Source organism: Vipera berus, assembly GCF_964194415.1.
Source record: "Vipera berus genome assembly, chromosome: 2".
NCBI lineage: Eukaryota > Metazoa > Chordata > Lepidosauria > Squamata > Viperidae > Vipera > Vipera berus.
Window position 1 is genome coordinate 206,584,048 of NC_138203.1, and position 22,802 is coordinate 206,606,849.

Below are 22,802 nucleotides of genomic sequence, written 5' to 3' on the forward strand. Positions count from 1 at the left end.
CATTAGCTACATGCAACCAGAGCATTAACAGCTGTTTTCTCCTTTAAAATGGCTAAACATTTTCAAGTTCTTTAGCTGTTGCTATTTCTTCATGAAAGTTTAATAAGACAAGCTTTTTAAACCATATAAAATTTTCATTATGTTACTTCAATCTTTATAAAATACTGGAGAAAGAAAAGGTCTTAAGTTTTTAACCTATAGAATAACTATTTGATATGGATATCTCAAATGTAGAATACTGTATATATGGGATCACTGCGTTCCAACTGCTTACATGGTACATTTTTCAAATGGCAAAGAGATGAAAAAAATCATGATGAATTTTGAAAATAGAAATAATTAAACACTATGAACATAGATATTTTAGTTAGACAAATTGACTTCATCGCTATTGAAATGGGTAATTAAATAAGATGAAAAACAGTATGGTACCTGACTTCCCACACCTTTCCAATACACACTTCTTGTAGCTAACCCATCACAGCTATAAACCAGTAAATCTTGTCAGAATAGATATTATTTTAAGGTAGTGATTATTTTTAGGTAATTGCACACTCCAATTACACGCATGTTGTAATTGGACAAGAGACACTAAAGACATAAGCTTCTGAAGTTCATGAAATATGAAACTCACATACTACCGGTTTCCCCTGTTTGCTTTAATTAATATTTGAAGGATTTCCGATGTACATCATGAATTCTGATGTAGGAAGATAGGTTTTATTTATTTGTTCCCTATCATGATGCTACTCTAGACAGCTTACAAAAAATAAAAAGGAAGAAATGAACAGAAGTAAGATGAATAAAATAAAATAAACAATGAAAAATAACTTAACTAAAAAATCCATCTCAGTTTCTGATGGAAACAATGAGAATTGCAAAGGATTTTCTAATATTATTAGTCTAGAATTTTGAACATGAACAAAGTCTACTGCTTTTCCAAGGGGGATGTTTTGCTGATAATTGACCGAATAAACAGTATTTTATTTCACAAGAGATCCTGGCTCTTCTGCCTGGGAGCGCTAAAGTTCTCTTATCTAATGTGAAAGACATGAAAAAAAGATACCCAGCTCAAGGACATAGAATGAAGCACAAGAGAGAATATATCTGCAATGATTGCTCAGGGAATGAGAGAAATAAGGTAGGGAAAGCCTATTCTGATGCCAATTAATGCTTTATGCTCTATAGCCTGTATCCATTGTGGTATGACTGCCAACTAGAAAGTATCTTCCCCAACTTCACTCCTGTGAAGGGAACCAGGGGAAAAAATTGCAGTCCCCTAAATCCCCTCTTTCTTCAGGATTGCAGAAGAAAGAGATTCTTCTCCTGAATTAAAATGCCTCTTCTGCCACAGCAGTTGTTATAAAGAATGCTTGGATATTTATTTTTAGGCAGCTAATAACATCATTGTATCCCACAACAGTTTGAATGACAAAGCACTTTTTCTCAACCAATAGTCTGATTTTGTTTTAAGTATTTTTCCAGCACTCTAAAGAATAAGTGAAGTTGACATAGAATAAACCAATTTTATGTTACTATTGTGTTTTTTTCTTTCTCTGCTGGTGCTCTTCAAATCTGTTCATCAAATTCCCATTCCTCAACTTACAACCACAACTGGGACCAGAATTTCCAAGGTGGTAGTTGTGAGTCACATCTTTTTTATGGCCTTTTTTGCCAAGGCTGTTAAGCAAATCACTGCAATTGTTAAGTAAATCATGTGGTTGGTTAAGTGAACCTGGGTTTCCTCATTGACTTTGCTTCTTGGAAGCAGGCAGGGAAGGTTGCCAATGGTGATTCCATGATCCTGGGATGGTGTCATAGATACAGATTGCCAAGTGCCCAAATGTTGGCCATGTGACTATGAGGATGCTGTGACTGTTGTAAGTGTGAGGACTGGTCACAAGTCACTTTTTTCAGTGCCATTGTAACTTGAACAGTTGCTAAATGAATGGTTGTTAAGTTGAGGAATACTTCTATACTAGATCAGAGGTCCCCAACCTTTTGGACACCAGGGACCGGTTCTGTGGAGAGAGGTTTTTCCCGCAGACAGAAGTGTGCATGGTTTTGTGTGCTGCCTGCATCCCATGGATGGGCCTTTGCTCATTTGTGCGGACTGGTTACTGGCATGCCACGGACTGGTACTGGTCCACGGACCAGGGGTTGGCGACCCCTGTACTAGATTAAGTATTAATGGCAAACAAGGGGAAAGTTATCCATTGTATATGGAGGGAATTGGCTAAGAGACCAAAAACTCATATTTTGTGGAAAAATGAAATGCCCAATTGGCCTATGCTAATGTAAACAGTTAATGTGCATTCAGTATCACATACGATTGCTAAGCTTTAAAACTAAGGAATAATAATTGAAAAAAATAAAAAAAACTTGATATTTGTGTATGTGTGCATGTAGAGACAGAGATCTATATACAGTCATGAATATATATTTATGTGCACATATGAAAAATAGTAATTACATTCTAGTAAGGAGCTTTCAAAACTAAGAGTTAACTCCTCTTCCTACCGATTTCAATATGCTCTTACTCGTAGTCCAATATGTTTGTGCAGTGTATTTTTAGATGGGAGTTCTATCAGTCTGAAATGCCTCAAATTTGTAGCTGACACTGTAGAAATTTAATAGAGGAAAGCTGCATACGCAATGGCAGATCAGTGCTTGTACATAACCATGTTTTATTCTCTTTCGTGAAACTGAATGGGTGCAGCTAACTGTTCTTGTTGGCATTCCAAGTGCAGACCTAGCTGATATTTGGAGAACACAAGAAAACCTCAGGATTTTCAGCTGGAGTGGGAAGTAAAAAACCAAAAGAAGACATGAGGAAATGAAAACCACTTTTATATTGTTACCAAGAAAACTATAGGGATAGTTTAATTCATGAAGTTTTATATCACAGAATTTGTTTAATGTTTGAGTTTTTAAAGTTCAACTCTAACTAAAGCAGCCATTCTAAATTGTCAGTTATCAGTGATCTTAGTATTCAAGCTCCTTTTAATTCTAGATATTCCAATTCAAATTAATTATCGTACTTTAACATAGAGCCATAGTTTCTCTGGGATACAAAAGAAAACTAAGCAATTGTATAAAAGAAAAGATCTTTTTTCAATATAGCTTTGATATTGCTAGCCAATACAGTATATTTACAACGTTTTTAATGCCAGACAAATGACACCTGCATTTCACATCCATAAAAGTAAAGACTGCATATTACAGTCCAACTGACACTAAATTAATCCTTAACAAATGGCATTGTACTTTTCAGAACAATTAACAGAATCTGCTCTGTCTTTAATAATGATTCTCTGTTTGTCCTTATCCCTTAAAAACGTCAGCTTAAAGTCCCATTTGAACTTCCTTACAATTTAATGGGCAAATATAGGAGCTTCCACTCTGAAAGTGGAATAGAAGTTTTCACGAGTAGGCTAATGCTATTCTTTCAAATCCCTTCAAAGGTAGCCCATCCAGAGTGATTATTTTTTGCCGAGCAACAATAATACATAGTTACTGTGACTGATTTCATTCTTTTTACCAGAAACAGTGATTTTATAACATTAAAAACAGAATGGAGAAATAGCTCACCTAAGCAGGAGACCTTTTAAAATGAATACATTTCCTGCCACAAAAGCTTTGTTTTTGTTTTATAAATTAAAAAAACTAAACATTCAGCAAAGCTCCTTTCGCATTCTTAGTATACATACATATTTTTATCAAGGCATTGATAAAATTTCAAATTCTTTATGATTAGAATGATTACCTGATTTCGATCACGCGCACTGGTATATCTGATCTTCTGAATGAAATAAAATATTAGCCATGCTGAAGAAATTATCATCAAAACTATAAATGATACGGATACAAAGACAAGGGAACTTCGGTTAACATTTTTGCTTGGATGGCGTGTTCCCACGGCTATTGCAATTAGGACGGACATATTTTTTTCTAAATAATTCAAGATTTCTTTAACCTTCATTTCAGTGATCATGACCGTAACAATGTCTCCAGTTCCTACAATAAAGAAATAAATATACAGGAGAAACCATTTGAGTGATATGCTAATGTACATACATAGTGCTATTAGAAACCAAGAACTCTTTATTAAATTTAGTGCCTTTAAAAAAAGCTATAATTAGTAACATAAGAAACTAAGAAATAATCAGAATCTTCTAAGTAATATATTCATATATGTCACAAGTATCTCCTTAGTATAATTTAATTTCATAATGATATATGGTATATCTTAACTGCTAATTATAATATCCTCCTTCTATCATTAGGGCCTTGACGAGGCGAAGGGGTTTGTATGGGTAAATGAAATAATGGACTATGTCTTCAGACATATATATGTTCAGAAAGGTAACCCAAGGTGAACAAGCCATGATAGATACCTCAGACTAACACCAATCACATCTGCCAACCCGCATTGGACCAGGGTGACAGATTATGGTCTATTCCTTCCACATGCCAGGAAACATGCAGAAGAGGCCATCATCCTGCATTAGACAATAGCTAAAATGATGATGAATTATAATACCAGGAAAAGATGAAAATAAAAAAATATTCATCTTCTTAGTTCTAAGATCACCATTCTTTAATCCCACCATCTTCAGGAAATAAAAATGATTGATGTTTTCAGTTTCTGTCTAAAAGACATGGAACTTACTCCAATGTAAGGCAGCACAGAAAAGAACAAATTAAACAAGAGGAATACTTTTGAAAATGCAACAATTTCAAAATATTGGCTTTATGAATCCCCATGTGAACAAGAATCAGAAATTCAGGAAAACTGTAGCACTGGGACAGTTAGCAGAAAAGAACTTTGATTATGGATCAAACTCTTCCTTACTGAAAAGGCCCAATGAAAGCATGCTTATAAATTATATACATTTATATTAATATATTAGTGTGTGAAAAGTCATAGGAAAAATTATCTTAAAAAGCCAGAATTCAAGGTCATCTGATAGTATTGACTGGAAAAAGGGTGAAGACCAACAACAGTAATTATTAACTAAGATATTTAATTATTACAAAATAAACTGACAATATAACCACTGTTAAACTTTCACTTCAAATCTGCTCCCATCAAGGTAAACTGGTAGGAATGGGGAGCAGGGCTATCTCGGGCATTACTTGGCTCAGAGTGACAACCAGTAACATTTATTGATATAACTGATCACAACCTGTAGTTTTAATTAAATCTACTTTTTTAAAAGCTCCAAGTAATAGATGAAATGGACTGAGCTGAAAGGAAGGTCTGATATCTTAGTTCTTACCTTGATGAGTCATGGTAACAGGCTCATTGCCAGATACATTGTTGTAAATTACAACAGCTGAAGCATTATGTGAAGCTGCTCGCAGAATTTTTTGTTTAAATGTACAATTTCCTCGCTGCAATAGAGCAATCCACTGCTTTGTATTTGGAGGAACCTGAAACCGTGTTCGTGGATCACATCCTAAACGATCTGGAACTAAAAATATAAAATACAGGTTCTAATTTAATGATGTAATTTAAAAGAAAGTCCCTTGATACACTAACCAAAATATTTTCTAATTACCAAACCACATCAATTAGCATAATTTCCAAAGAGAATGGGGGAGAATGTTCCAAAGGGCAGGGGTAGCAGCAGAGACGGCTCTCTTTCTGGACCCCACCAATTAAAATTCTTTAACTGACAGAGTCCACAACATACCCTCCCTGCCTGACTGCATGGGAGATGACCAGGGTGTGAGTGATAAAATGAAGAGCCTCCCTATCCAGGAAAGGCTATAACTGGTGCACAACACAAAGTTGAGCAAAGGTCCTTGTAGCCATGATTGCCAGCTGCTCTCTGAACAAGAGCTGCGACTCCACGATTTAACTGGATAAGTCCGCTCCCTGAGCATCTCTACAGAGCTTAAATCATGCTTGGCATCCAACAGAGTGGATCTGGGTGATTTATCCTCCAGATGCAAGGAAAATTTCTTCCTTAAATACAAATAATTATGAATACAAACGCATCCAGAGAAAGTTGGAAAAACCTTCCAAAACAGCCACAGAAGCTTGGGAAAGGGACATGATTGCTTTAATGATTAAAAAGAGGTTCTTTCTACAATAGGATTGGATTGGGTGAAAGTTCATGAGAAAATCATTGCTAAACTGGGGGGAAAAACATCCCAGAAGGCAATGACTTTCAAGCTGCCAAAAAACCAGCATAGATATGTCTGTGTAATCCATCAGAAAGCAAATTTAACCTGAAAGTACATATATAGTACATACATCACTATATTTTAACTAGTTCATAAAATGGCAGAATTATTGCAATAATCTACAACCTTCCAACTTCAGCTGAACTTTTATGTAAAACATTCCATATCATTAAACCTCCAAGTCTGACTTGAATACTAATGAAACACTGCATTAGCTCTTATTGAATACAACACTGTTGTTTTCCACGTTAAGACCAATTTTCCAAGCTTAAGATTTTCCTAATTAAAGGATTCCACTGAATGTATTATTATAAGGGTTCTTTATTGTGACACTGCTTTAAAATCATATTTATAGTGCAGTGTTTCAGCTACTTGCTTACTGTTATATTAAATCAGCAACAGTTTGTTGCCCTACAATTTAAAGAAACACAAGCAGATATTTTCTTGAAAATAAGACTTTGTATTGTGAACTTAGTAATAAAGGAAGTGGAAAAGTGAAAAACAAAGAAGGAAAAATACACTTATCACCGCTCATAATGATTTCAAGGTTGTAAATTCAAAAAGAGAAGATGAAGGACAGATTGAATCCCACAAAACTCATAAAAACACCCCATACCCAGCACCTGATATTATACCATGGTATACGTTTGGGATATAAACTGCATGATTTTATTCATTTATGCTATTTGAACTTCTGTTATTTGTGGCCTTAACTGATAAGCTATCTTTAGGCTTTATTGCCTGCAATAATCCTTTTCCTCTATCTTCTTACATTTGAAATAATCAATACTGGAGTTAGTATTCATCTACCGTATATACTTGAGTATAAGCCGACTCGAGTATAAGCCGAGACCCCCAATTTCACCCCCAAAAACTGGAAAAAGTTATTGACTCGAGTATAAGCCGATCCGCCGTTCTGCAAGCCTCTGCCGCCAGCAGAGGCTCGATCCGCCATTTTGCAAGCCTGAATACACAGGAATACCCTGTGTGGCCGCGGCTCTCGGGGAAGCCCTGGCTGTCAGCTTCCTCGCTCCACGCTGCCATTCGGGGCCCGCGCGTTCCCCGGGCAAATCGCGGCGCCCAGCAGGCGAGGAAACACGCCCGCTCCAGTCGCCCCCCCTTCCCTCAGGAGACGCGAAGCAAGTGACCGCCCGGAGGATCGCGCGCACCTCCCCAAACCTCCCCAAACGTCGGCAGGTCTCCGTTCCTCCTGCCGACTTTTGGGGAGGTTTGGGCGCCTCCCCAAACCTCCCCAAACCTCGGCAGGTCTCCGTTCCTCCTGCCGACCTTTGGGGAGGTTTGGGCGCCTCCCCAAACCTCCCCAAACCTCGGCAGGTCTCCGTTCCTCCTGCCGACCTTTGGGGAGGTTTGGGCGCCTCCCCAAACCTCCCCAAACCTCGGCAGGTCTCCGTTCCTCCTGCCGACCTTTGGGGAGGTTTGGGCGCCTCCCCAAACCTCCCCAAACCTCGGCAGGTCTCCGTTCCTCCTGCCGACCTTTGGGGAGGTTTGGGCGCCTCCCCAAACCTCGGCAGGTCTCCGTTCCTCCTGCCGACCTTTGGGGAGGTTTGGGCGCCTCCCCAAACCTCGGCAGGTCTCCGTTCCTCCGCGCAGACCTGCCGACCTTTGGGGAGGTTTGGGTGCCTCCCCAAACCTCCCCAAACCTCGGCAGGTCTCCGTTCCTGTTTGGGGAGGTTTGGGCGCCTCCCCAAACCTCCCCAAACCTCGGCAGGTCTCCGTTCCTCCTGCCGACCTTTGGGGAGGTTTGGGCGCCTCCCCAAACCTCGGCAGGTCTCCGTTCCTCCGCGCAGACCTGCCGACGTTTGGGGAGGTTTAGGCGCCTCCCCAAACCTCCCCAAACCTCGGCAGGTCTCCGTTCCTGTTTGGGGAGGTTTGGGCGCCTCCCCAAACCTCGGCAGGTCTCCGTTCCTCCGCGCAGACCTGCCGACGTTTGGGGAGGTTTGGGCGCCTCCCCAAACCTCCCCAAACCTCGGCAGGTCTCCGTTCCTCCTGCCGACCTTTGGGGAGGTTTGGGCGCCTCCCCAAACCTCCCCAAACCTCGGCAGGTCTCCGTTCCTCCTGCCGACCTTTGGGGAGGTTTGGGCGCCTCCCCAAACCTCCCCAAACCTCGGCAGGTCTCCGTTCCTCCTGCCGACCTTTGGGGAGGTTTGGGCGCCTCCCCAAACCTCGGCAGGTCTCCGTTCCTCCTGCCGACCTTTGGGGAGGTTTGGGCGCCTCCCCAAACCTCGGCAGGTCTCCGTTCCTCCGCGCAGACCTGCCGACCTTTGGGGAGGTTTGGGCGCCTCCCCAAACCTCCCCAAACCTCGGCAGGTCTCCGTTCCTGTTTGGGGAGGTTTGGGCGCCTCCCCAAACCTCCCCAAACCTCGGCAGGTCTCCGTTCCTCCTGCCGACCTTTGGGGAGGTTTGGGCGCCTCCCCAAACCTCGGCAGGTCTCCGTTCCTCCGCGCAGACCTGCCGACGTTTGGGGAGGTTTAGGCGCCTCCCCAAACCTCCCCAAACCTCGGCAGGTCTCCGTTCCTGTTTGGGGAGGTTTGGGCGCCTCCCCAAACCTCCCCAAACCTCGGCAGGTCTCCGTTCCTCCGCGCAGACCTGCCGACGTTTGGGGAGGTTTGGGCGCCTCCCCAAACCTCCCCAAACCTCGGCAGGTCTCCGTTCCTCCGCGCAGACCTGCCGACGTTTGGGGAGGCGCCCAAACCTCCCCAAAGGTCGGCAGGAAGAACGGAGACCTGCCGAGGTTTGGGGAGGTTTGGGGAGGCGCCCAAACCTCCCCAAAGGTCGGCAGGTCTGCGCGGAGGAACGGAGACCTGCCGAGGTTTGGGGAGGTTTGGGGAGGCGCCCAAACCTCCCCAAAGGTCGGCAGGAAGAATGGAGACCTGCCGAGGTTTGGGGAGGTTTGGGGAGGCGCCCAAACCTCCCCAAAGGTCGGCAGGTCTGCGCGGAGGAACGGAGACCTGCCGAGGTTTGGGGAGGTTTGGGGAGGCGCCCAAACCTCCCCAAACAGGAACGGAGACCTGCCGAGGTTTGGGGAGGTTTGGGGAGGCGCCCAAACCTCCCCAAAGGTCGGCAGGTCTGCGCGGAGGAACGGAGACCTGCCGAGGTTTGGGGAGGTTTGGGGAGGCGCCCAAACCTCCCCAAAGGTCGGCAGGAAGAACGGAGACCTGCCGAGGTTTGGGGAGGTTTGGGGAGGCGCCCAAACCTCCCCAAAGGTCGGCAGGTCTGCGCGGAGGAACGGAGACCTGCCGAGGTTTGGGGAGGTTTGGGGAGGCGCCCAAACCTCCCCAAACAGGAACGGAGACCTGCCGAGGTTTGGGGAGGTTTGGGGAGGCGCCCAAACCTCCCCAAAGGTCGGCAGGTCTGCGCGGAAGAACGGAGACCTGCCGAGGTTTGGGGAGGTTTGGGGAGGCGCCCAAACCTCCCCAAACAGGAACGGAGACCTGCCGAGGTTTGGGGAGGCGCCCAAACCTCCCCAAAGGTCGGCAGGAAGAACGGAGACCTGCCGAGGTTTGGGGAGGTTTGGGGAGGCGCCCAAACCTCCCCAAAGGTCGGCAGGTCTGCGCGGAGGAACGGAGACCTGCCGAGGTTTGGGGAGGCGCCCAAACCTCCCCATACAGGAACGGAGACCTGCCGAGGTTTGGGGAGGCGCCCAAACCTCCCCAAAGGTCGGCAGGTCTGCGCGGAGGAACGGAGACCTGCCGAGGTTTGGGGAGGCGCCCAAACCTCCCCAAAGGTCGGCAGGAGGAACGGAGACCTGCCGAGGTTTGGGGAGGTTTGGGGAGGCGCCCAAACCTCCCCAAACGTCGGCAGGTCTGCGCGGAGGAACGGAGACCTGCCGAGGTTTGGGGAGGTTTGGGGAGGCGCCCAAACCTCCCCAAAGGTCGGCAGGAGGAACGGAGACCTGCCGAGGTTTGGGGAGGTTTGGGGAGGCGCCCAAACCTCCCCAAAGGTCGGCAGGAGGAACGGAGACCTGCCGAGGTTTGGGGAGGTTTGGGGAGGCGCCCAAACCTCCCCAAAGGTCGGCAGGAAGAACGGAGACCTGCCGAGGTTTGGGGAGGTTTGGGGAGGCGCCCAAACCTCCCCAAACGTCGGCAGGTCTGCGCGGAGGAACGGAGACCTGCCGAGGTTTGGGGAGGCGCCCAAACCTCCCCAAACGTCGGCAGGTCTCCGTTCCTCCGCGCCCTGCCTGCCTGCTTCTTTCCGCTGCGGAAAGAAGCAGGCAGGCAAGGCGCGGAGGTCCGGAGACCTGCCGACGTTTGGGGAGGTTTGGGGAGGTGCGCGCGCACCTCCCCAAAGCTCCCCAAACTTCGGCAGGTCTCGGACGGCGGTGGCTTGGGAGAGGTGCGCGCGATCCCGGAAGCACCAAAGCCTCGGCCGCGCACAAGTCCTCGGTAAGTTTTTTTGTTGACTGGAGTATAAGCCGAAGTGGAATTTTTCAGCCCAAAAAGTGGGCTGAAAAATTCGGCTTATACTCAAGTATATACGGTATTCACTGAATAAAAAGAAATAAGAAAGAACAAGTTAATAGTGACAAAAAAGTCATAAAGTTCCATACATTATGTGAGGCTTTGGAGGAGAGTGGGCTTTGCAATAGTCAAGCTCTGTTATATATTTAGATTGGATTTTTTTTCTGATCTGGAGTTTGCTGTTTTTAATTGCATGAAGACTATTAATGACTTCCACTACAATTACTACTATTGTCACAAACAGAAGGGGCTCCAGAATTTGGCAGTACATGCCATCATGGAGAGACAAATGCTCTGTGCATAATATCTCTTATCTTCTACCGACAGAACGTTAGCACAATATACATTTTATGAACCTTGGGACTACCAGATCAGTTTCCACGCTAGAATAAGAAGTCAGGATAGTTACCATGTCATCTTCTTCTACTCCTCTTATTAGACGCGCAAGAAACAGTTAAACGTTAAGAAAAAGGAAACATAAATTGAGGTGTGTTACTTAACTCTTAATACTTAAAAATCACCCCATCAAAGTACACATATTCTTTGACTTATGACCACAACTGAGCCCAAAATTTATGTTGCCAAGCAAGGCAATTATTAAGTGAGTTTTTGTCTCATTTTACAATCTTTTTTTCCATGGTTCTTAAGTGAATCACTGCAGTTGTTAAGTGAACCATGTGGTGGTTAAGTGAATCTGGCTTTCCCCATTGACTCTGCTGGTCGAAAACCAGCTGGGAAGGTTACAAATGGTGATTACATGTGACAGTGCAACTGTCATAAATACATGCCGGTTGCTAAGCACCTAAATTTTGATCACATGACCATGGGTATATGTAGCAATAGTCGTTCAGTGTGAAACCCGGTCTAAGTCACCTTTTTAAACACTATTGCAACTTCAAACGATCACAAAACAAGTGGTTGTAAGTCAAGGAGTACCTGTACAGTCCCATAAAAATTATTTAAGCAATCACTAGGGTATTCAAAGCATATTCCAATAGTTACTGGAAATAAGGAAAATTACTATACACCTAAAGTGCCTGATTTATCAATCAGCATTTTAAGGGACATAGACAACTATGTCAGCAAGTTTAATTATCAATAGTTTTCCATTACCATCTGTCATCTATGATCAGTTATTCAGAATCCATTTGTAACGTATATTTTTCCCAAGCTAGAGATTCTAGATATCCAAGCTGGAAAGTCTCCATGATATAATGAAAAGCAATTTAAGAGTAATTCCAAACTTCTACAAATCACCTATTTAAAAAGATGTAATCTGATGTCATTTATATCATTTTTACAGAAAAGCTCAATATATACATTTTTTCCCCATGAGATGCCAATTCCATCACTTGGCCTATTCAATCCCTAAGCCTTTCTGCACAGCTACGCCTCTAGGTAAAACCCTTAACTTTTGGAAAGATCAATTTGGAACCGCTTTCTATCTTTCTATATGTAACCCTTGGCTTATGACAGCTGTTCAACAACCATCCAAAGTTAGGATGGATTTGGAAAGGGTGCTTTATGTGGCTCCAAATGTCCTTCTGGCTGTCATAAAATGTTGCATCATCCCCTGCTGCAGTTATATAGCAGTTATAGACCGCTTCACAGTGCTTTACAGCCCTCTGTAAGCGATTTACAGAGTCAGCATATTGCCCCCAATAATCTGGGTACATGATCGCAATATGGATGCTTGGCAACCTATTCTCACAACCAGTTACAAAGTGCCCCACAATCATGTTTACAATCTTCTTTGCCAGCTTCCCCAGAAAGTCAGTGGGGAAGCCAGGAGGAAAGGTTACTGCTGCCTGCCAAGAAGAACTGTCTTGTCTCTGGGGTCTAACTGAAAGACCTGCACTGCTGAGTGGAGCTGAACAATTTTGGCAGGGTGCAGAAACAGCACAGATTCCGAAGATCTGAGCTCTGTTCCTGCAGTCCACCTGAGCCGTAAATGCCGGAGAGTCCTAAGTGAAGGACTGGTCATAAGTCACTTTTTTCAGTGCTGTCGTAAGTTGGAATGGTCACTGAACGAATGGATGCAATTTGAGGACTACCTGTAATATATCTTTCCTTGAAGCTGCACCTATTATCTCTTGCAGTGACACAGACATTTCATGAAAACAAATGTCAGGAAAAAATAAAAAATGAACTTCCCAGTGATATATATGGCTATGAAAGTTGGGGGAAAAAGCAAGAGAAATGTGATACTTTACTAAGAGCCCTTTAAATTATGGATTTAGAGCTGATTATTAAGAGCAGTATACCTGATTTACAGAAAAGGAATCGTAATAGGAAACAGCAAGGGAATATATGTCCCTTCAGAAAGGGAAACCACAGATAGATAACAGGACCCATGGACTAGATTTTGCAATCAAAACTGCTCTGCTGAAGAAAAACTCTATTCCACAGACTGGAATAAATGGATGTATTCTGTTTTTCTCTCAGCAAATCTACCTTATCAACATTGTCATTGTCTATAAATCAACTCTCTCAGGTAAGAAGTGTAGGGGAGACCATGGGAGGCTTGCTCTGGCACTGAAAATCCTGCCTACAAATAGAGAGACACTCACATGTGGCCTATATTGGACTTCCCCCAAATGCCTGAGGCAGCCTACCAGTAATCTATAACTGAAAATGACATTAAGACTGTTAATGAACTGCAAAAGCAAATATTTTTTATATATTAATTCAAAATTAGAAGTTATGGACAAAAGATTTTAAGTCCTTTAAAAAAAGAAGTAGAAACTGAATTCAGGAAAAAAAATGAATACCTTAAAGATAAGCATTTTGCTCTTTTTGATCTACTCTCCCTTATTTTAAAGGTACAAATGGAAAGAATCAAGACAGTTTTTAGGTTCCAAAAGTAGCCTCCATTCATAAGCAGATTATAAATTATATTAATTACCTCAGTTACCCTGTCTGTATATCTTCGTAAGTAGTCATCGTGGGAATCAAAGGCTATTAGATTGGATGGCATTGCAACTTCCTCTGAAGGCCTAGGAGACTAGTGGGCTTTCTTTTGTATTCAGTTGACCATTGTTAGAACAGACTGCTGGACTAGATGGACCAGTGTCCAATTTTATATTCAGATTCAAGCCTCATTAAGCTACACAATGTGGAAAGATGTGTCCTATGCAGTGCTATCCATTTCCCTAATGTAGTTGACTATGTTCCTTATTTTGTAATATATGTATACAACCTTTGGGATACAACTACTGATACTGATATAGGTACAACATTACTTAGTTTAGAGTCATCTAGAATGCTAGACATGACTTAATCCCTATTTTGCAAACTCTGCAATTTGTATTATTTGATTTTTAAGGCTGGATACACAAAACTGATTACAACTAACTTTGTTTGACTATATTTACTCCTCCTAGAGGCACAGAGGATTCAGATTCAACTGCATCATAATTTTTAAAGTACAATGTGTAAAAAAAGTTAATTTGCAGAGTATGTGTTACAAATAATCTAGATGAATACTCAAAGATTCTATTTAAGAACATGTCATTGCTACCATTGACATCTAAATATCATAATAGCGAAAATATTGAAAAACTACATACATTGAAACATTGAAGATAAATTGTGAAACAATATAAAGAGGAAAATTGCTGAAACCACTGATAAGACATAGAAAGAACTGATTTTTTTAAAAAAAATATTAGCATGGTCTTTGCTTGATCTCAATATATATGCAATTTTTTTCCAGCACAATTTACATAAGGCCTTATGCTTACATCTAAGACAGGGGTCTTCAAACTTGGCCCTTTATGACTTGTGGACTTCAACTCCCAGAATTCCTCAGTCAGGCACGCTGTGTGAGGAATTCTGGGAGTTGAAGTGTACAAGTCATAAAAGGGCCAAATTTGAAGACCCCTGTTCTAAGATATACATTTTCTAAATAAGTTTTGAGGTGTGATAAAAATATTATATCATGGTTTCCTAAATATATATGAACTAAACTAAACTAAAAATCTCGAGCAACATACTATGATAGGAAAGTGCTTACTGTCCCTATTACTGTCCCTATTCCCTATTCCCTTCAAGCTGAAAAGTTTTATATATATATACATATACATATACATATACATATACATATACATATACATACATACATACATACATACATACATACATACATACATATATATATATATATATATATATATATATATATATATATATATATATATATATATATCTCCATCCCTCGGGACGGTCAGAACAGTAGTCTGTTTAGGGCAGACTCCTATTACATTTCTTCCCATGGAAAAATAACAGCCATAAGAAGATTCTTTATTAGATCATATATCATGCTGAGCTATAGTTTGCTTTAACTATTAATTTACTAAACACCAGAGTTTATTACTGATAATGAGTCACTTAGGGAGGTTACTCTAAACCTCTACGAAATAATCCTGTTCCCTTTTAAATTCTCAATTATTTGACAATACAGTCAAAAGAAAGAATTTTAGATTTGTCTGTCCCTACATTTAAATAGATGAGTTAAATTCTAAGATTGAGAGGGACAAAATATCATTAGCTACATTTTTTCACACCATGTATGACTTAATATGACTCATTAGAGATTTATATAAGGACATTACTATATTGGTAGCCTTATGTTCACTTACGTTAATTCCAAGCATGAGATTTATCTTTTTAAAATACCAACTGTACATTGGGTTGACATTTTCACTAAGTTTCCCATCGTGACTCTATGATCAGTCCTGATCAGTCAGACTGATCAGTCATTACCAGCACAATTCCCATTAATGTATATGAAACCTCTAGGTTCCTGTGCCAATGTGCATCACTTGGCATGTGCTTATATTAAATTGCATTTGCCATTTTTAAACCCATTCAGTTTATGCCTTTATGGAACTGTCAGAGACTTGGACAAAGAACAAAAACAAAGCAGAAATAATTGAGGAACCCACAAACAAAACATTAATCCATCACATGAAGCCAACAAGCCATAGTTTCAAATTAGTTTACAGCCCTAGAAGAAATTCTCACTTATTCACAGGCCCCATTATCCTGCCAAAATCTCAAGCCACCTTATGGCATACTATGATGTTAAACAACTAAGGATGCTATCCATTGTACAGTAGAAAACATACCAGCAGCAAAACAGTCCATTTGGCCCCTCTCATTCCAGAGTCTTCCCATGCTACCCCCAACTCTTTTCTGGAGGCTTGAAAGATTTTCTAGAGCAGATTTAGCACACAGAACATAGAATCATAGGGCTGGAAGGGACCTCAGAGGTCTAGTCCAATCTCCTGCTCAAGGCAAGAGACCTTATACCATTTTGGTAAAATGGTTGTTCTGTGTGCTAAATCTATTTTTAAAACCTCCAGTTATGGAGCAGTCACAACTCTGGGAGGCAAGCTATTTCTTTAATTGTTCTCATTGTCAAGAAATTTATCCTTTAAGGTTGGGTTCCTCTTTAACAAGTGCCCACCCATTTACTTCTTGTCCTGCCCTCTAGTGCTTTGAAGAATAGGTCAATCCTCTCTTCTCTATGACAGCTCCTCCAGTCCTGGAAGATAGTTTATTATGTCCTCCCCCCATCCTTCATCACACAATTTAGCCTCCAGACCCTTTATCATCTTTGTTGCTTCCCCCGCCCCCACTCTTTCTAGGATCTCAGATCTGGTGTAAGAGAGAAGCTGGTTGCTTTCTACAAGGGGATGTTTGCTTATGTGCAGTGAGTATCACAAGTGTGTGTAAAGACTTTGCCATCATGACCTACTTCAGAAGGGACTGCACTGATGCATAATTTCAGTTCTCTTTCCTGTTAAACTGGATTGGAGAAAGACTACTGATTTTGGCACAACTCCATTAACTGAAAGTTCTCTTTTCTTCCCTCCCCTCCCAATTTCTTGCTTCTGGTAATTATCATATTCCAAATGATCTAGATTTAGCATATAATAGAAATCTTCTGAAAACCATGGTAAATGACATTTAAGAATACAGAACAGCATTTCTTTGTACCATGCTATAGCACTTCAAAACATTCTCTAGCCATTACAGAGTTTAGACCAGACATGTCAAACTCGCAATGTCGCATGACATATTGGAACTTTTTCCCCATTGCCAGCAATGAGGCAGGTGCGGTTTCCTCGTGACGTGTCCTGCCGATGGGCCGGCAGTTTGACACCTCTGGTTTAGACACATGAAAACTTTACTTTTAATTCTTTGCAATTAACAGAAAAAGCATTATCGTGTACAGCTGTTTTATGAAGCAATAATTGATTTATATGATATGGCATTTTAAGACACTTTGACTACTGAATCCAAAAGTGCCCCAGATGAGTATTTCTAGCAGATTTTAAATACAAAAAATAGTATAATACCTAATAGTGAAACAAAACCAGAAGTCTCAAAAGAATAGGAAATGAAATTGAAGTTCAGGCAATTAAGATTTTGCAACCTATGTATGCATGTATATTTGTGTATGAATATGTGCATGTGTAAATAAAATCACCAGGCTAGAAAAGTAAGCCAGTTTGGCCTAGTGTTTGAGGCACCAGTTCTAGTCTTGCCATAGCCATGAAAACCAGCTGGGTGACCCTGGGTCAGGCATTCTCTTTCAGCCAACTCACTTCACAGGGTACTATTGTGGGGAAAATACGAGAACAAAGGTATATTGGATATGTTCATCATCTTGAGTTATTTGTAAAAATAATAAAGACAGGAAACAAATAAATGAATGTAAATATAAACTTATTTTCCAAATTAGCTCTGAAACAACCTAAGATACAACTTCATGGCACTTTCTCATCCTTCAAGGAAAAAAATTACCAAATACTTTCTTACACTTTCAAACCATATTTGATTCCACAATACATTTTTATTTTGGTCTCTCATTTTCCTTCAGCTCATATTAGAAGAATAAACAGCTTCTAAGTAAATGTCAACTTATACTTTTTTCTTGTGTGTGAGGATTCATAAGCATTTTTACAAGCAAGCTAAATAAACTTCCAGGATAATTTAATCATTACTGTTTCTAGAGGCAGTCAGGAAAAATATGACCGTGTTGAATACTATACAAAGTTTGTGTTACTGAAAACAGCATAATTATTTTTACCTATTTGATTTATATCTCTGTTCTTTTCAAACAAGGTCTCCCAATTTCTTACCTTCAAAGATAGCAATACAGTTGGTATTTTATTTAGATCAACTGCTGCTATGCACACCACTCATCCCCACATACATTTTAATGCTATGCTCTCCAAAATCATGACAGTCAGCAGCTATTCAACTTTTTTCAACAGCCAATTTGATTCTATGGTTTTATTTTTGAAAAAGCTTACTTAAAAATGTTCTTCAATGACCTTGAATACTCACTAAAATTCATTCCATACTTTCTATGAAAATAAATCAAGATTCTTCCAAGAAGCAATTTAACGGGAAACTATTACTTATTCCTCTCATTGATAACATTACCAATAAAATGCACCATTGTAAGCCTTCATTATTTATGACTTTTATCCCACCCCTTATTACTTTATAAGTATCTCAAGGCAGCAAACATACCTAATACTCCTTCCTCCTATTTTCCCCACAGTAACACCGTGAAGTAGGTTGGACTGAGAAAGTGACTGGTCCAAAGTCATCCAACCACCTTTCATGCCTAGGATGAGACTAGAAGTCACCATCTCCTGATTTCTAGGCCAGCACCTTAACCATTACACCAAACTGGCTCTCAAGAATCATAATTTCCATGATTCATGCTTTCATGATACCAACACGGATATATTCTAGGATTATGATACACTATTCCATTAAACACATTTATATGGCCACTAAATTCACACACAGGTGACTCTTACAGCATTAAAACCTACAACATATAATCTATAAATGTGGTTTTATATGTGCATTTCTACTGTTTTATACATGTACACCTAGGTGTCATCTTAATTTACCTTAGTCAGCTTCAAAATACATTTTTGTTACAGTAGATTACTTTAAAAAAGATATGTAAAAATGCTTCCTGAACTCTTGGATTCTGGAATGAAGAGAGACTTCTGCACATACTTTTAATCAAGCTCAATTGATTAAACTGCAACACATAGTAACATGAAAAGAAGAAAAAGCTACAAAAAACAAAAAAACCCTTACCTCCATTGATTGGCAAAGGTGCCAGAAGTAGGCCTTTGACACTTATTTTGGGAGAAGTTTGTCCATAGCGTGCACGCTCAAGTGTTATTGAAGCAGATGTTGAACGGTCAGGATTCAACACGGTGACATTTATGAGAGCTGTATAATACATTAGGTTGGAATTATCTGCACTAGCTCGGAGAGGGTAACAGTTAAACAGGACCAAAATGGGCACAGAGGAGAAGTAGCTCCAGTAAGGCAAAATCCACTTCAGAATCATTTTCAGCTCTTAAAAATGGCTATTTTATTCTTAAAAAAATTCTTCTCAATGAGATGATGATCGGGTTTATTACGGGCACGTATTCATATTAATCTGCTCTACAACGAAAAGAAGCCCAAAAGTAATCTCGCAGATCACTCTCCATCCAGTCCCACTTCAATACTGCTGAAAAGACATAAAATGGTGGGAGAGCGAAGAAAGAAATTGTCAGGTTTTTTTTTAAAAAAGAAGGGAATAAATCACATCCAATATGCCCGGAGATACGGCATACCGTAGGTTAGGGGCTACGGGGCCAGTTTATTCCCGGGCCGAGGGAGAAACCTTCGTATCCCGCCGTTTGGAGCCAAGGCCAAGCAGTCCTTCCCTTGGGATGGTCCAAAGGAGCTCCCCTGCGGCCTGCCCGGGTGCCTCTCTTGGGGCTCCCCCCAGAATCGCAGCCCCTCAAGCCTGGGGCAAAGAAGCGCAGCTGAGGGCAACAGCTCCTCGGGAAAGGCGAAGAGGAAAACGGGCGCTGGGAGAGACAAACAAGGAGAAAAACACGGAGGGAAAGGACGAGAGCCCCCCCCCTCCCAGGTTTTAGCGACGCCGTTCTGCTCGAAGCCCTCCTCCTCTTCGTCGTCGTCGCCGGCGCCGCCGCCACCTCCAGGCTGCTGGGGCTGGGGTTGCTGCAATCAGTGCGGGAGGCCGTTGAACGTCGCTCTCTGGATGGCGCCTGAGGCTTCGCAGCCGGCGGTCAACCTTAGACTTCTGGCTGGGTCCCGAGGCGGAGCCCTTCTACGCACGTAGCCTCCACGGACCTTTCCCAACCGCAGGCGAGCGTCCGCAACCGAGGGAGCGGGAGCTCCATGAAGCCTTAGCCGACCGCTCCGGACGGCCCCGGGTCGTCCTCGCGCCCCAAAGCTACAGGCAGGTTAGCTACAGGCGCGTGGCCCCACCCACCAAGCAACCGCCGGCCTCTCCTTTCCTCTCAAAGCAACCGGCGCTCCTCCGCTCGCCAGCCACTTTCTTATGGCGGAACCGCCAGGCTGCCGACTGTCGGTTGGGGTGTCGCGCCCGGTGCGCAGGCGCACTGCACCAACCCAACTCTTCACCTCCCCCTTCGACGAGGAAGTGGGATTGGAGTCAGGCCCCCTCCCCTCCGAAGGGGCGGGGGGCGGGAGAGAGGAAGAGGAGGAAGAGTTGGGAGGGGCTGCACGCGAGCTCCTGTAGAAAGCGAGCTCCTGTAGCCCCCCCCAAGGCGGTTTTTCACGAGTAGCGTAGCCTACCGATGTAGATAGGGTGTTACTTTGGGTGATGACTGCAGCGTAGCCCACGAGGAAGGAAGTTGCGGTCCAAGAATTTATGGAAGTATAGATTGCCCTTCACGCTGTCTCTCGCCCCCCCCAACCTCATCTGATTCCCCAGCTGGGAGTAGAGGTAGTCCTAGACCACAACTGAAGCGAGCATTTATGTTGTTAAGTGAGACATTTGTTAAGTGAGTTTTGCTCCATTTTATGACCTTTCTTACCTCAGTTGATAAGTGAATCACTGCATTTGATAAGCTAGTAACCCACTTGTTAAGTGAATCTGGCTTCCCCATTGATTTGCTTGTCAGAAGGTTCCAAAAAGTGATCACGTAACTCTGGGACACTGCAACCGTCATACATATGAGTTAGTTGCCAAGCATCTGAGTTTTGATCACATGATTATGGGGATGCTGCAAAGATGGGCACTGTGAAAAAAGGTCATAAGTCACAAAGTGCCATTGTGACTTTGAATGGTCACTAAATGAATTGTAAATCAAGGATTACCTGTAATTCCTTGCTTGGGTGAATCTTTGATCAAACTTGCACAATTCAGTTTCAAACTGATTGGACAGCAGCTATAACCTTTTCAGGATTTTTAGGCATCACAATGTGCCCGTTGCAATTAATGATAGTTTCAATAAACCGTTGGTAGAGTAGATTATTCTTTAGGTATGTATTTTTTTATTGTGACTGAGGAGGCAAGGGCTTTCATGGTACCAAATACTGCTTCAACCCTAGGTATTAATGTCTTTTTTGGCTCTTACATTTTTAGTCCTTGAGAAAGGCAGAATAAATGCTGGGAGGAGTGGGAGAAGCAGTAAATATATATATTTTTGCACATCATATGGCTCATTGAGCAAATTATGGCTGTTTCTTAAATATATTCTACCATAGTGTTGGTAGGTAGATTGATATTGTATGTATGGATGACGCTTGAAATACTGTATACCTTTTCAGTGTTTGTTGACAAACATATTTCCTGAATCCTAGTGGCAAGTGGAAGGCTCCAACATTATAAGCGATGATTAATGTTCAGTAACTTGCTTAAATCTTCCTTTATTGCCAGTGTGAGGCAGCTAAATGAAAATTGTATTGATTTAATTTTCCCTTAATGAAGGCCACATTTCTCTTCCTTGTAAGGCTTTACAGTGTGACTTTTCATAGTGGACATGAAAAGTCCACTAAAAATGGCAGCTTGTGGCTGTGTAAATTCTCAGAAATGATGTTCATGCAAAACACTGTAGAAATATCTGTATAATTCAAGAAGCATTTCTGAGCCAGTAGCCAAACATTCTGCTTTCACAGCATATCCTTCTTTTTGCAATGTGGGACATAATGGGTGACAACCACAAACATTCCACTTTCTAAGCTTTTTTTGAAACCTGTCGTAAGTCCTTTAAAAGGGTAGCAAAATGACAATTGTTTCCAAGAAATGTGATTGTGTTTCACCCTAAATAGATTGTAGATATTTGCTTCATTTTATGGGCACTTTGATGCTTTTTAAGACAAATGTGGAGTGCTAGTAATGTTGCTGCCTTGAGTTGACTAAATATATAAAAAAGGCAAGATAAAAATACAAATAATAATTCATGTGTATTAAAGTCTGTTCATACATATATTTCTGGATTCTTTTTTCTTAGGAATCTCAAGTTTGCATTTTCACATGAAAATTAAAACAGACTTGTTAATTTACAAATAAACTTCTCCGCTTACCTGAACCTCCTCTGACCATATTTATATTCATATTGGTTAGTAAAACAAAACATTTTGCCTGGGAGGACATCTCATAGTGAGCCATAGCACTTCATAGTCCCTGAACTATATAACATTTTTCACCAGATTTAAATAAGCCACACAGTAGTTTAGCTCAACGCACAAGTCCAGTAATTTTCACACTCATTTTAGAAGAAGCAAGTTTAAAGTGTCAACACACCTCTTTCTTGCTGCTATACTAGACAGAATATCATTAAAATTGAAATTAAAAAGCAGGGCAAAAGAACATTGAAGGGATGCAGTCTAGTTTTTGTTCATAATTGGAAGTTTTTAAATTTCAATTTTATTTAAATATGTAAGAACTATTTATCACGCTATTTATTTATTTATTTATTGAATTTATATACTGCCCTATTCCCGAAGGACTCAGGGCAGTTCACAGGGCAAGTTAAAAACAATACAAAAAGAAAGAATAAAATACAATTAAATTAATACAAGCCCACAAAATTAAGATAACATTAAAATTCAAAATCCAAGTACCCTTGGGTCCGGGGTACTTGAGGGAACACCTGCTGCCAGCATCAAGTGCCCTTCGTCCAGTGCGCTCCAACAGGGAGGGTCTGCTCAGGGTCCCACCGGTAAGAGATTGCCGGCGGGTAACGCCCAGGGATAGGGCCTTCTCAGTGGGGGCGCCTGCCCTCTGGAACCAGCTGCCAGTGGAGCTGAGGACTGCCC

At 41.8% G+C, this 22,802-nt stretch overlaps 1 protein-coding gene across 3 annotated transcripts in view; it reads right to left on the minus strand.

Moving 5' to 3' along the window:
• The window catches only part of RNF130 (ring finger protein 130), a 35,644-nt gene extending 15,477 nt beyond the window's left edge, over positions 1–20,167 (minus strand). Inside the window, exons 1-4 of one of the 3 annotated variants that reach the window (XM_081318617.1) lie at positions 20,008–20,152; positions 18,810–19,233; positions 5,283–5,477; positions 3,767–4,017 (exon numbers count right to left, since the gene is read on the minus strand). In XM_081318617.1, coding sequence (XP_081174743.1) covers positions 3,767–4,017; positions 5,283–5,477; positions 18,810–19,068 — 705 coding nt within the window. In that variant the 5' untranslated portion in view covers positions 19,069–19,233; positions 20,008–20,152. Of the gene's footprint in view, positions 1–3,766; positions 4,018–5,282; positions 5,478–18,809 lie in introns of all 3 variants that reach the window. The other 2 variants (XM_081318616.1, XM_081318618.1) reach the window with 2 other exon arrangements.
• Between the last annotated feature and the right edge of the window lie 2,635 nt (positions 20,168–22,802).